General features: G+C 39.1%; 1 protein-coding gene across 1 annotated transcript in view; it reads left to right on the top strand.

Moving 5' to 3' along the window:
• TRIM44 (tripartite motif containing 44) overlaps positions 1 to 14,200 on the top strand; it is a 78,677-nt gene that overhangs the window by 16,453 nt on the left and 48,024 nt on the right. The window contains exon 2 of the mRNA XM_084894790.1: positions 903 to 980. Within this exon, the coding sequence (XP_084750916.1) occupies positions 903 to 980 (78 nt within the window). The remainder of the gene's footprint in view (positions 1 to 902; positions 981 to 14,200) is intronic.

The following is a 14,200-nucleotide window of genomic DNA, read 5'->3' as shown; positions in this document are numbered from 1 at the left end:
AGTATGAAGTACACTCTAGATTTCAAAGACCTAATATGAAAAAAAAATATTTGAATACCTCACGTTGAAATTGCATCTTGCAATGATGATATTTTGGATATACTGAGTTAAGTTAAATATATTAAACTTAATTTCACTTTATTTTTGTGGCTACTAGAAAATTTAAAATTACATGCCTGGCTTGCATTTGTGGCTTACATTACATTTTTATTGGAATAACGGTAGTAGTAGGTGACATTTATTGAGCACTTACTGTGTGCCACATACTGTGCTAATACCTTTACAAACACTGTGTCAATTAAGCCTCCAAATAGGTCTATTCATTATCCCCATTTTATGGAAGGAGAGGTTTTGAGAAGGTCAATAATTTGCCAGAGGTTAGTCAACTAGTTAATGGCAGACCCCAAATGTGAAACCATTGATGTCTGACTAAAAATACCTGTACTCAACCAGCTCACTGTAATACCATTTCCAATGATATTTCGGGGCATTTTCTTTGAGTTTGTTTTTGTAAGAATGTTTAATATTACATACTTCACTATTTAGTGTGTAGAAGTTTAAAATAAAAATCACTAGGTCATTAAATAGACATCTCAGAAGGAAATCTCTTTTGCAGAGCCCAGCCCTAAGTGAGCACTGGCACAGCTGAGCACTGAGATGAAACAGCGAGTCAGCCTGTACACATTGCATTTAATTTTCATTCCAGGACACTGGTCAATGTATGTCCTGGCCCTCTTTATCCTTAGAGAAGAGGAAGAGGGACAACACAGCTCCCCTTAGTAGTTTCATTTTCTTGGCTGAGAAAAAAAAAATTGCTTTCCATTTCATTGTCCCATGAAATGTGATTGTGTTCGAGAGCACAACAAAATGCTGTCTAATGACCCCACTTTTCTTTTTTCTAGAGCAAAGACTCTGGCGGATTAAAGGCGGCTATGATAGAATTGGTGGAAAGGTTAAAGTTCAAGAGCTCAGACCCTAAAGTAAGTATGGTTTTGAATTTATTGACTATTGGTACCCCAAGTACGGGTATCTCCCACTTTTTGCAAGTTCATTTTATCCTACTTTGCTTTTTATGAAAGACCTGCCTTAGTACCTGTTTTCACTAACTGAAAGAAATCTGGAGCGAATTTTCGCTTTTATCTCTTTTATGAAGAAAAGTGAAAATAGCCTTCAGCCTCTGTTTTGCAAGGAGCTGATAGAGGCAGCACAACTCTGAGGAACAAGTGGCCCTGCCAAGCTCCTTCCTGAAGAGTTACACTCAGCATCCCAGTACCCACCGCTATAGCTTTGACTGTGTCTGTGAGCCTCTGTGTTTTATCTCCATTTATTTTGTGCATCTGTTAGCAAGATGTGTCCTAAGATATCAGAAAAGTCTCAGAGAGCTCCTAAGGGTGTTTCACTTAGTGTAAAACTGGTAAATAAGCATATTTAGTGTGATTTGGTACGTGATTTTTTGGGTTCTGGAAACACTAAGAATATTTTCCATATAAATGAATGGTAAATGTGTCTTTGTGTTACGCCATTTCAGCTTACAAAAGTTTCATAGCGCCCTGACTAGTTAGGCTCAGTAGATAGAGCATTGGCCTGCAGACTGAAAGGTCCCAGGTTCGATTCTAGTCAAGGGCTTGTACCTTGGTTGCGGGCACATCCTCAGTGGGAAGTGTGCGGGAGGCAGCTGATTGATGTTTCTCTCCCATCGATGTTTCTGACTCTATCTTCCTCTCTGTAAAAAAAAATCAATAATATATATATATATATATATATATATATATATATATATATATATATATATATATTTAAGTTTCATAGGAACAGGGAAACCTGTATTTCATTCTCTTTGAACTAAGTTCGAGGGATGTTAACAATCATATATCAGAACACTGCATCAAGCCCAGCTGACATGGTTCAGGAGTTGAGCATGGATTTATGAACCCAGTTGGGCACATATCTGTGTTGTAAGTTCGATTCCCATGCAGGAGGCAGCTGGTCAATGATTGTCTCTCATCATCGATGTTTCTATCTCTCTCTCCCTCTTCCTTTCTCTTCGAAATCAATAAAAATATATTTGAGAGAGAAAAAAAGAAGACTACATCAAGATCTATTATAATTAAGCCTGCCCATCAAAAGCAGTGTGCTAATATGCTTAGAGATAAGTCATCTATTTTCCCTTTCTGTACTTTCTGGCTTACTAGAACAATACATAATCATTAACTGTTTTCTCTGAACTGCAGACAAGTGCATTTTTAATTTTCCTTTACTAAGTCTTTGAGACTATTGTTTTCTGTGTCCATTAAACTCGGCCAAAAGCATCTGAGATACTGATCAGCTTAATGCTGGGGACTGGAACAGGCTCCAGACCCATCCAGTTGGTGTTCAGCATTAGCATTTTGTCTCTCCCCAACTTATAGGAGCCAGCTGTTATTGCGAATGCTTTTGTCCTCATGACCTGGAGTCTGGTCTGGGAAATGGTTTAAATTTCCCAGCTTTCTTTGCAAGATGCTGGGGCTGTGGGACTGATATTCTGGGAGTTGCCATACTCGGGTGGGGGTGGACTGGGAACTGAACATGCTGGAGGGGTTATGACTAACACAGCCTCTCTTCTCCTACCCTGACACTTACTGTGGCACTACCTGGCAGGGGTGCCAGCTGGCTCAGCCTGAGAGTCAGAGCCGCTCACAGTTAAATTGGGAAAGGAGCATGATTGTTTGACTTCATATCTCCTTTTCTCCTTTCATTTAAAGTTCTTTATAAGTGGAATAAGACTAGCATTTCTTGAACACATACTGAGAGCCAGGCACTGTGGCTTACATATTTTTTAAAAAAATAATGGTAAAATATACATAATGAAATTTACCTTTTTAACTGTTTTTGCAGGTACAGTTCAGTGGCATTAAGTGCATTCACACTGTTGTGTGACTATGATTACTGTCCACCTCCAGAACTTTAAAATGTACCCCTTAAATGCTACCTCATTATTCCACCTTCCTTCTTGCATACTTGTGATCACTTTAGCAACTCTATAAAGTAGTTTATTATTCCCATATTATTGAAAAGGACACTGAGGATCAGAAAGGTGGGGTCATTTGCCCAAATCTAGTATAATTTAGAGCTGGATTCAAACTCTGACTCCAGGCCTGTGCTCTATCTTTTATGTCATGCTGCAGACCAAGTCTCCATTTCCTTGCTACCATATGTTCACGTTGTGCCTCTGTTTCCTTCTCTCAAATACTGCATGAAGCAGAGTCATAGAAAATGACAGACTCTTCAAATGTGGGCTGCAGTCACCAATCACAGGACAATTTTCTCTTCATACAGCATTGAAAGTATTGGGACATTGGTAATTTTTTGTCTTCTGGTGTGGTTAGGGTTCCAGGGGCAACATTTATCAATTTTCTTAGCTCATTGCAAAAAGATCTCTGGTATTAGTAGTTTTCCTTTAGTGAAGATGAATCAATTAATTATTCAAGACCACTGGAAGCTGCTTTTTTTTTCCCCCCCCAAGTTGCTCTGGTTTCTGGGACAACAGCTCTACTGTATGTTTTGTTTCTGCCACATCCACATGCTTTTAGGCAGTGAGATGGAGAGGATATGTACAATTACACTTGAGTGGCTTCTGTACATGATGATGAATACAGGTAAAGTGCTTTGGGATCCTCTATGAATATGCATAATACTTCTGATGGGAAACTTGCCAGAGGTGAAAGAATTGAGTGGTCCCTTGAGAGCAACCGCGGAAGCCTCAGGGTTTTCCCATGATGGACCATAAGCTGAAGGATATTTGTTAGGACCTCCCTTGATCTTGGATATGTTTATACACACTCACCTCTCTTTTATCTTATCTTGCCATGGATTATTTTCCATGTTTTATTTTTAAGCCCCCTTTTAGTCTGTCATATGCATATGCTCTATCTACCTGGAGCCAGCTTGAAGAAGGACTAGTCCGCAGCATGATATAATGATAGAATGACTGCCCCATCACAACATGGGGTGGTGGTGAAAAGTGGTACTTAAATACAGAATTTCTGCAACAAAGACAATTTCCCAGCAATAAATTGGTGTCTTCCAAGCAAGCCCTTAGGTTTTAAGTCTGTTCTGTTTTCCCTCAGAACCCCACCATCCCTTTTTAGAAGTTGTCCTGTTTAACTGAGGCAGAATCTCTCAGGCTTTCTGACCTGTCATTTCCTGGTACAGCAGCTTTCCCTAGAAGCACTGATTGAGTCATGGAGCACTGAGCACTATCTCTACCCCACTTCCTCTGGAACTCCCTAAAGCAGCACAGAGCTTGATTAGTCCAGACACTGAAGTCTCCTGGGACTGAGTTAATTTTTACCTGCAAATGTTGCCAGAGAGGAGTGAAGGATGCCTAGATTAAACATTTTTTAAAAAATTTAAAAATAGTGTATACTTATAGATTAAAAACACAGATATCCATAAAGGAAAATTAATTTCCCCTAAGTTAACCACTTCAACAGTTCATTGCATAACCTACTAGACATTTCCATATGGAAAAACACTTCTAACAATTTTTTAAATTACCTTTTACCTATAGTTTTATTACACAGAATATCTTAGACATTCTTCTTTGTCAATAATATAGACTTACTGAGATACCTAATTTTGTCCAAACTATTTATCAGACACCCCCTTTGCTTTTGGAGTAGTAGTTCTTCAACTTCAGTGTGCATGAAATCACCCCTCCGGAGGATTTACTAAAATACAAAGGGTTAAACTCAAACCCAGAGCTTCTGATTTAGTAGGCCTAGAGTGACTAGAGACTGCTGGACCTTGGCTATGTTCCTACTCTTATTTTGATTTGTTTCACTTTTTTATTTTTTATTTTTTATTTTTACAAATAGCTGAAGACCCCTAATCAATAAGTTGAAGTGATTTCAACTTTGAAAAAAATGAAATACATAAAAATCCAGGCTTAAAAAACAAATAAATTGAGCCAAGGTGGTTAAGGAATAGGGGACAGGGAAGAGAAGTGGACTGAAGAGTAGCTCAGGACACCTGAGAGGACAGGATCTCTTTAAATAGTCATGTCCAACAGAGAAACAGCAAAGCCAAAAAGAAGGAGAGGTGTTCTGGTCATGATTGAAGTGGATGATCAAGGCCCAAGCAACTGTCCTGGAGTGGGCTGACTTATAAACCAGGGGAACAGCAGGAGACATCAAGTCTCAGACAGTAGAGGTGAACCTGAGGACAGGAATCGGGGCCGATGATGGCTGGTAAATAAGGCACAGGACAAAGGAAGTTGTGTGCATGCAGGTGGCTATGGCAAGCTCTGTTTCAAAGGGAGCATTCCTCCAAAAATCTAGGAGTTTGTATACAGTGGAAAGAGATTGTTCTTAATAACAATCAATGTTAGTTTACTTGGAAGTGGTTTTTTAATAATAAGACATCCTAATGTGTTTGACAGGATCCAGTTTGAAAATACCCTTTTCAGCCAAACTCGTCAGAAACATTTATTGCACAAACAGGATTTTGTCTGTAGATTTCTTATAATTAGGATAGACTTTAGGGAAATTAAAAGATGCAATTAACCAGGGCATGTGTGTGTGTGTGTGTGTGTTTAAGAAATTTAAAATATCCTGAGTTCTTTACAGCTTTCCTTTGTAGTGACTAGGCAGTTATCTTTCATAGTTTACTCAGAGGAAAGTGAAGCTTGGAAAACACATTGATTCTCTCAGAGAGCATTGAACCAAAAGCATAACATGTTAAACTCATTCAAACTAACCTCTTATTATGTAGGCACTTTCTCTGTTACATACTGGTTGTTTTCTTTCCATCTAAGATATGCTGCTCATTGTTTCCTCGAGCTAGCATGCTTGAAACAAACAGTTAAAAATACAGTTTTGTATCTCAAATTTATACTAATCTTATTAGAAGTTACTCTTTTAAAAAGTTCTTCAGCCTGGCTGGTGTTGCTCACTCAGTGGTTGAATATTGACCTATGTGAACCAGGAGGTCAGGGCACATGCCTGGGTTGTGGGCTCTATCCCCTGTATGGGGCATGCAGGAGGCAGCCAATCAATGATTCACTCTCGTTACTGATATTTCCATCTCTCTCTTCCTCTCCTTTCCTCTCTGCTATCAATAAAAATATATTTGGAAGAAAATCTGAACCAAGTGGTTCACATTATTTTGTCTGACTGGAGTGGCATTAACATGCAATGTGGTTATACTAAGGCTGCCTAAAATATATCAGGGTTTTTCCTCATTTTCTCCAAATTCTAGAGGTGCTCATGTGGAAGTGTGAAGCCAAAGAGTTGTCTAGCAACATAGAATTAGTTTAATAGATCTGAGACTCTTTTTCTTATTTTGCTATTTTTATTTAGCATATACATGGCATTTTATAATTGCCAGTAAACTTTACAATCTTTTTTAATAGCCGCTATCACTGAAGTGGAACACAGCTCAGTTCTTCACTCTCCTGTGCTAATCAGACTTTATTAAAATGATAGATTTTGTATGTACAAATAGTAATGAATATATGCAAAATCTAATTTAAATTCTTATTATTAGTGTCCTGTTATTCACCAGAGTCAAGCCAGGCCTGTCCCTGCCGCAAGACAGAAGCATTTAGGGAGGCAGTGTTTGTTCAACCAACTGAAGCAGAGAATTCCAGTGCCTCAGTTGATTACCAAGTTGATTCATTCAGAAGTGTTTCTTTGGTTGGAGAGTTATTATGACTATCGGCCTATTTCTGTGCTTTTCATAAAAGAGAAGTAAATACCCTGTTTCCCCGAAAATAAGACAGTGTCTTATATTAATTTTTGCTCCCAAAGATGCGCTAGGTCTTATTTTCAGGGGATGTCTTATTTTTCCATGAAGAAGAATACGGTACACATTTATTGTTAAATGAAAATAAAGGAAATTTATTACCTGTATACAGTACGGTAGTACGGTAGTTGTCAACACAAACCAGACAAACTGAATCCTACAGTATCAAGAATTTACTCATTTATTCAATGACAATCATGTCATCATCATCTTCTGGAACATCATCATAACAATCCAATTCCTGAATTTCCTGGTGAATTTCTTGTGACTCCATTTCTTTCAGAATCAGTGGACCAAATCTCTCATGTTTAGCAAGAGCATTCTGAGACAGAGCCTAGGGGGGCCTTATTTTTGGGGGGATGCCTTATATTTCACTCAGAAGGAAGCCTGTAAGTAGATCTTATTTTCGGAGGATGTCTTATTTTGGGGGAAACACGGTAGTAATTTTGGAAGATGTGAATTGTGTTTATTTTATATCTGCATCTTCAAGCCCTTTTAGCATGGTACCTGGCACAGAGTAATACATATGCATTATCTTATTACAATAACTCTATGGAAAGAAATGTCATTTTCCCTCTTTTAAGGAAGAGCAACCCAAGGCTTACAGGGGTTAACTAGCTTGCCAGTAAGTGGTGAGACAGGACTTAACTTCAGATTTCTCTTTCTCCAGGTTCTTCCCCATACACTATTGTTGAGTACTTGGATGAGGAGCTCTATATACATATAGCCTGTCATCCCAGGCAAGTGCTCCAGTAGCTGCCCTTATTGCTGGAGGACACCGAATGGGAAAAATACCTGTGCTTTCTCTGCCTCTCTCTAGGCTTTGAGGCATGGAACCCACACAGAAGCAAATGTGGCCCCCTTTTCTCCTGTGCAGACTCCTGGTCAGCAGCAAGAGGAGAAAGAAGTTCTTTGTTCTTCTTCACCATTTTCCTGACTTTATCAAAACAAAACAACTTTTCCCTTCCTCCATCCCTAGTTTTAAAAGTAACATGTTCCCTATTTAAAAATGTGGAAAATACAGACAAGTATAAAAAAGAAAAAAATCAACCATTATTCTGCTTTCTGCAATGGTTTGTAAATTTTGAATACTTTTTTTTTTAATGCAGATTTTTGAGCTTCACCCAGAGCACATAGTTTGATAGTTCTGAGATCTGCTTTTTTTAAAAAGTGTATTTTTATTTTTTGTTTTTTTGGTTTTTTTTTGTTTTGTTTTGTTGTTTGTTTGTTTGTTTGTTTGTTTTTTAAGAGAGAGAAATGAACTGAGGAGAAAAAGAGAAACATTGATGCCAGAAATATCAAACATCGATCAGTTGCCTCCCATACATAACCTGCGGGACGTGTGCCCTGACTGGGAATTAAACCAATGACCTTTTGGTACATGGGACAACCCTTAACCAACTGAGTTACACCATCCAGGGTCAAGATCTGCTTTTTTAATATGCAGCCTGGATTATTCTGATGCACATGCGAATACATCATACTTTCAGACACACCTCTGAAAAAACTGGTTACTATTATGGTACTTTGTCTTTCAGACAGAAAAATGTGCTTTGCCTTTCAGATAGAAATTGTTATATATAACATATATAACTATTATGTGTACACACATATAATTTGTATCCTACTTTTATCACCTAATACCATTCCTTGTAAGTACACACTTTTTTTTTTATTATTTGAATCCACTTCTATTTTTGAGCCCCAATTTAGAAAATTAAAATTCTGATGGCCAATCTGCCATTATTGCCAAGTGGAAATTTCACCTAATAAGGTATTTTTTGGTTTTCCTTATAATAAGCAGATTCTGTGAGGGTCTGTTTATTTGTTTATTTGTTTGTTTGAGGCAGGCATGATACAGTCACAGTCTGAGGCACAGTAATAACTGAGTTAATGCAGAGTAAAATACAGCCAGCCCCTTGCAGTCAGCCCCAAGCTGTTTCACAGCACTCCCCCCCCCCCCCCCCCCCCCCCGCCACTGGTCAGGGATCTCACATGGGATGAGTAAGTGAATAGCTGTGGGCTCAGTGGGAAGTCTAGGCCATCTTTTCCAATCTCCCCACTTTATAGACAAGGAACTGAGATGCCAAGAGAGTGAGGGTTCTTGCCCAGGGTCACCCTGGCAGTTATAGCAGAGTTGGAGCTGGTTGATAACTTTTAGGTCATAGCTCTATAGTTTTCCCAAATAAAGAGAAGTTTTGTTCATTTGGCAAGGCTGTGCAAACACTTAACCTTCATAGATTTCTGGTGGGAATGTAATATGGTGCTGCAGTCAGTCACTTTGCAAAGCAGTTTGGCATTCTTCAAAAGGTTAAACAGAGATGCCCTATGACCCAGCAATTTTATTCTTGTGTGTGTGTGTGTGTGTGTGTGTGTGTGTGTGTGTGTATGTGTGTGTATTTATATGTGCATAGAAAAGCTGCACACTTATTCATATTGTATATAATGTGAAAATAACCCAACTGATGAAAAAATAAATAAAATGCAGTATAGCTATACAACAGAATACTATTTGGCAATAAAAAGAAATTAATTACTGGTACATGCTACAGCAAGGATAGTCCTCAAAAAACATGCTAAGTGAAAGAAACTATTCACAAAAGACCAAATTGCATAATTTCATTTATGTGTAATGTCCAGAATAACCAAATTTATAGATAGAAACTAGACATGTTGTCTGGGGCTGAGGGAGATGGAGAAATGGTGGTGAAGGGTGACTGCTAATGGAGAAGGAGTTTTGGGGAGGGTTGATGAACCTGTTCTCAAATTGATTGTGGTGATGATTGCACAGCTCTGTAAATACATTAAAAAAAAAAAAACAACACCCACGCTGAATTGTATACTCTAAATGGGTGAGATGTATGATAAGTGAATTTTATTCTAATAAAGCTATTGAGGAAGATACTTACTATCTGAATCACTTGAAGTGTCAGCAGTGAGTAGTGTGTATTTCTCCTTTCCTCTTCTGGACAGGGACCAGGGTATGAGGGCTGGTGTTAGCTTCTGTCAGGGGAGGCAGTGTTGGAAGCTATTACAAGCTCGGACTCTGGATTGATACTGCACTGGTACAGGCGCCTCCAGCACTGCCAGCTCTGAGATCTTGGGCAGATCCTTTGTTTCAACTCTCCATTTCTCAGATTTTTTTGTGTTTTGAACTGCAAAAGAGGGTGTAACAGTACATACTTCATATGGTAGTTAGGAAGATTAAATGAGATCGGCCACTTAAAGTGCTTAGTGCAATAGCCTGTGGAAGCTTTCCTCCTTCCTCCTGAGAACCACCACTGCTTCCAGAAGAAGGGCAAGAGCTCATGGGGGCAGCTCCCCCACAATCCCGTTGTTCAGGAGACCTTCTAATCCTTGCAGATGAACATAGTATGCTCAGCTAGCACTTCTCAGGATTAGTACACTTACAGGTTGCAGGTATGTATGTATGTATGTATGTATTTTTAAAGTGCTGTTGATACCTCTTTGAATGATAATGACATGAAAATTGAGTTAAATCTTCGCAGTTGGAGACCCCTTGGTGTTGCTCCCTGGCTGGGCCTTGACTCTGGGCCTTGCATGGCTGCCTTGCCGGAAGTTAGCTCAGTGTAGCTCTATTACCAGTTCACGTCAAGGCAATCTGCCAGGGAGTGTGCAGCTGTGTGTCCATATATTCCCAATAGAAACAAGAAATCAATGCAAAGAAGCAATTATATTTATTATTTGGAGCAAACCCTCTAGATGACAAAACTGCCTGGTGCCAAAGTAAAAGAAATTAAGGGTCACAATAGAAATTGTGTCCCATTTAAGAGACTTTAGGGGATATAACCCAGTTTAAAGCAAACACCACTGAGATTCTTGTTCCCTTTTCACTTCCCCCTGCCCTGCATCTTTATCCCTGGCTGTTCTCTTTCAGTTAGAGCCCCCGAGTTCCTCATTGAAGCACCGCGGAAATAGAATCCGGGCATTTTAAAACTAGGGTGGACATGGCTTCTGAGCTGCCTGGTGGGTTGGAGTGTTGTTGGAAAGCAAAGCGATGGAGCTTTAAATGGCTTCATAAAATTAACGCATCGTGATGCCCTTCTCCCCCTGCTCCAGCTCCTCTCTGCACTGATCGGAGACTTGATAATTTACTCTCTGCCAACACTTAAAGGGCTGATTGCGTGGCCACCGGGAAGAGGGAAGAGGAGCTGTCAGGACTCCCTGATAACAGCCACGCTTCACATTCCCAGTGCGGGATTGTATTTGACATTTAATTTAGGGGCCTGGGTACCTACATGTAATACTTCACTGTGATAATAGTGATAAAAATCACCCAGACTTTTATTTAAGGACCTACTTCTCCCCATTCCCCCTCCTACCCTCTTTCTTGTCCAACCTTTCATTCAGCGAGGAGATGAAACAGGTTTGCTTAAGGAAAAAGGTGTTTTCTTTGATAGCTTAAGGCTAAAATGATACAGTGCAACTAAGGTCTGTATGTAGGTGCTTGCATGTTTATATACAGTCTTCCCTTTATATCAGTGGTTCTCAACCTTTTTAATGCTGCGATCCTTTAATACACTTCCTCATGTTGTGGTGACCCCCAACCATAAAATTATTATTGTTGCTACTTCATAACTGTAATTTTGCTACTGTTATGAATCATAATGTAAATATCTGTGTTTTCTGATGGTCTTAGGCTCTACAGTAGCGGTTGTCAACCTGTGGGTCACCTAAGACCATCATAAAACACAGATATTTACATTATGATTCATAACAGTAGCAAAATTACAGTTATGAAGTAGCAACAAAAATAATTTTATCATTGGGGATCATCACAACATGAGGAACTGTACTAAAGGGTCGTGGCATTAAAAAGGTTGAGAACCACTGCTCTATATCCTCAGGGAATTGGTTCTTGGATCCTCATGGATACCAAAATTTGAGGATGCTCAAGTAAGCCTCTTATATAAGATGGTGTAGTATTTGCATATAGCCTACTCACATCCTCTGGTATACTTTAAATTAATTCCTGAGTATTTTAATGCCTAGTAAAGTGTAAATGCTATGTAAATGTTATACAATATAGGCATATTACCTCCTTTTATTGCACTTCTGCCTTATTGCACTTCACAGATGTGTTTGTTTGTTTTGTTTGTTTTTTTGTTTTGGTTTTTTTTACTAATTGAAGACCCTCCACCAGCAAAAGGATTATGACTTACTTTATTGCAATATTTGTTTGGGGGAAAAACAAACTCCTCTACCCTCAAGTTTCTTCTGGCTGGTCTAATAATCAAGTGGATATGAGACAGATTAGCAAGAGAAAATAACCAAATTTAATACATACAAGAGTGAGCCAGAGACCCCACATGCGGAAAGGTTCAGAGACAGAAAAGGGGGGTTGAGATGTATAAGACCTTGTGAGCTAGGGATGAGGTAATGCACCTTGGGGGCTTCACAGGGTCTTTGCAGGATGATTAGAAGAGCAGATGTTTAGTAAATAAAAGTTTGCCCTGTCATACAGGTGGGTGGAAAGGTTATCACTCATCATCTCTTATTATGAGCAAGGCCCCTACTTCAAACTCTTCTAGGCCAGTGATCGGCAAACTTCGGCTCGTGAGCCACATGAGGCTCTTTGGTCCTTTGAGTGTGGCTTTTCCACAAAATACTATGGCCAGAGTGAGTCTATTTTGAAGAAGTGGCGTTAGAAGAAGTTTAAGTTTAAAAACTTTGGCTCTCAAAAGAAATTTCAATCGTTACACTGTTGATATCTGGCTCTGTTGACTAATGAGTTTGCCGACCACTGTTCTAGGCAACTAAAAGCGTCGGCAGAAGTTTCTCTTGAGCCTGAAGCTACAATTGCCTCTAGTCTAGCTCAACACAATCTGCATACCACAGAGGCACATCTTGGGGTGACTCTTTCTGGACCCCCCACACTTGCTTTATGCACTAGTTAGGACTGAACCCACAATATCTCCAAGGTATGCTTCCATTCTTTAGGAAATAATGACCAAAAAAAGTCTGTACATATTCAATACAGACACAACCATCATAGACGTAACTACATAGTACACGCCAGCAGCAATGTAACATTATTTTCCAAATATTTTTGATCCCTGGTTGGTTGAATCTGTGGATGTAGAACTCTATAGATACAGAAGGACGACTATAAACATAAAATTTGAGAATCACACCTCTTATGTGATTGAATCTGCATTTAGCCAACTAGCAAAATCCATCAAATCTCTATGTCTGTGTAGAGAATTTTCATTCAACCCAGTGATCCAATTGATGACCATCCCCTTGTTAAATTCTGTGATACCTTCTGAATTTCTAATTCAACCTGGTTAGTTAGATATTATATTACCCACTTTACAGATAAAGAAACAAAGATTTAAAAGATTGAATGACTTGTCCAAGGCCACAGGGCTAACGATGCCAATAAATTGCCTTTCTGTGATTGCTATATAGAATTATTAATAGTTACAGGAAGTTATTAACTTTTTACCTGTGGAAGATTTGTTGGGAATAGAATACCAATATGGAGTTTGTTCAGACTTTTGGTCAGGGGGAAAATATTTTGAGTATGACATGATTTCCTTTCCTTTTATGGTGAAAGGGCGCAGACATTGGAATCAGATGACATGAGTCTCTATAATGGCACTTATTTCCTGTATTACTTGCTTTGAGACTTCATCTTTATCTATAAAATAGGACTAATCATATTATATTTTTATCAATGGGTACTCTGAAAACAGAAACTTTTGTAGAGATGAGGAATAATGGTATCATGGCCTTTGGGGGCCTGAAAAGTATTTTAGCAACTGTAGTTAGTTAACAAGCCCTATGGTTCTTAAGTAAGCAGATTGTTAGCTTGCTTAAGGGGGTGTAATAAGGTTTCAGTCTTCTACAGAGAGGAAATACAGAAAGTTCTCACTTAACGTCATCAACAGGTTCTGCAACTTTAAGTGAAATGATGTATAAGGAAACCATATTTACCACAGGCTATTTGATATAAACAAGAGTTCACTTTCTGTGGCACCTCAACAACATTATGATGAAATGAGATTGAACAAAATGACATCATTCAGGGACCTGCTGTATGAGAGAGGCAAGCTGTGAGGTTGAGGAGCTGACTTTATCTATAGACTATGTAGGTGCTGAGGAGCTGAATTTGACCCAGACTTCCTGTGAAGTAGACCATATCTGATCTTGTCAAACTAGAAAAGGTAGCCATTTCTCCCTGTGACAGACTATGGCCATTTACTGAAATTGAGATAAGGAGCTTTTGATTGACAATCTTACTCTTCAATGCCTGGGATGTGTTCCCAAGTCCTTCCTGTGCTCCTTTGGGGGGTCAGAATCTGTACTCCCAAGGGTATAGTAGGCTGCCTTTCTTCTAGAAGGCTAATTGGGGCTCTCTCTTGATGAGAGCTCAGTGGGTACCACATGAAAA

This window comes from Pipistrellus hanaki (assembly GCF_964339955.1).
Source record: "Pipistrellus hanaki genome assembly, chromosome: 9".
Classification (NCBI taxonomy): Eukaryota; Metazoa; Chordata; class Mammalia; order Chiroptera; family Vespertilionidae; genus Pipistrellus; species Pipistrellus hanaki.
Note: the sequence above shows the minus strand (reverse complement) of the source record. Positions and strands in the feature narration are given on the sequence as shown.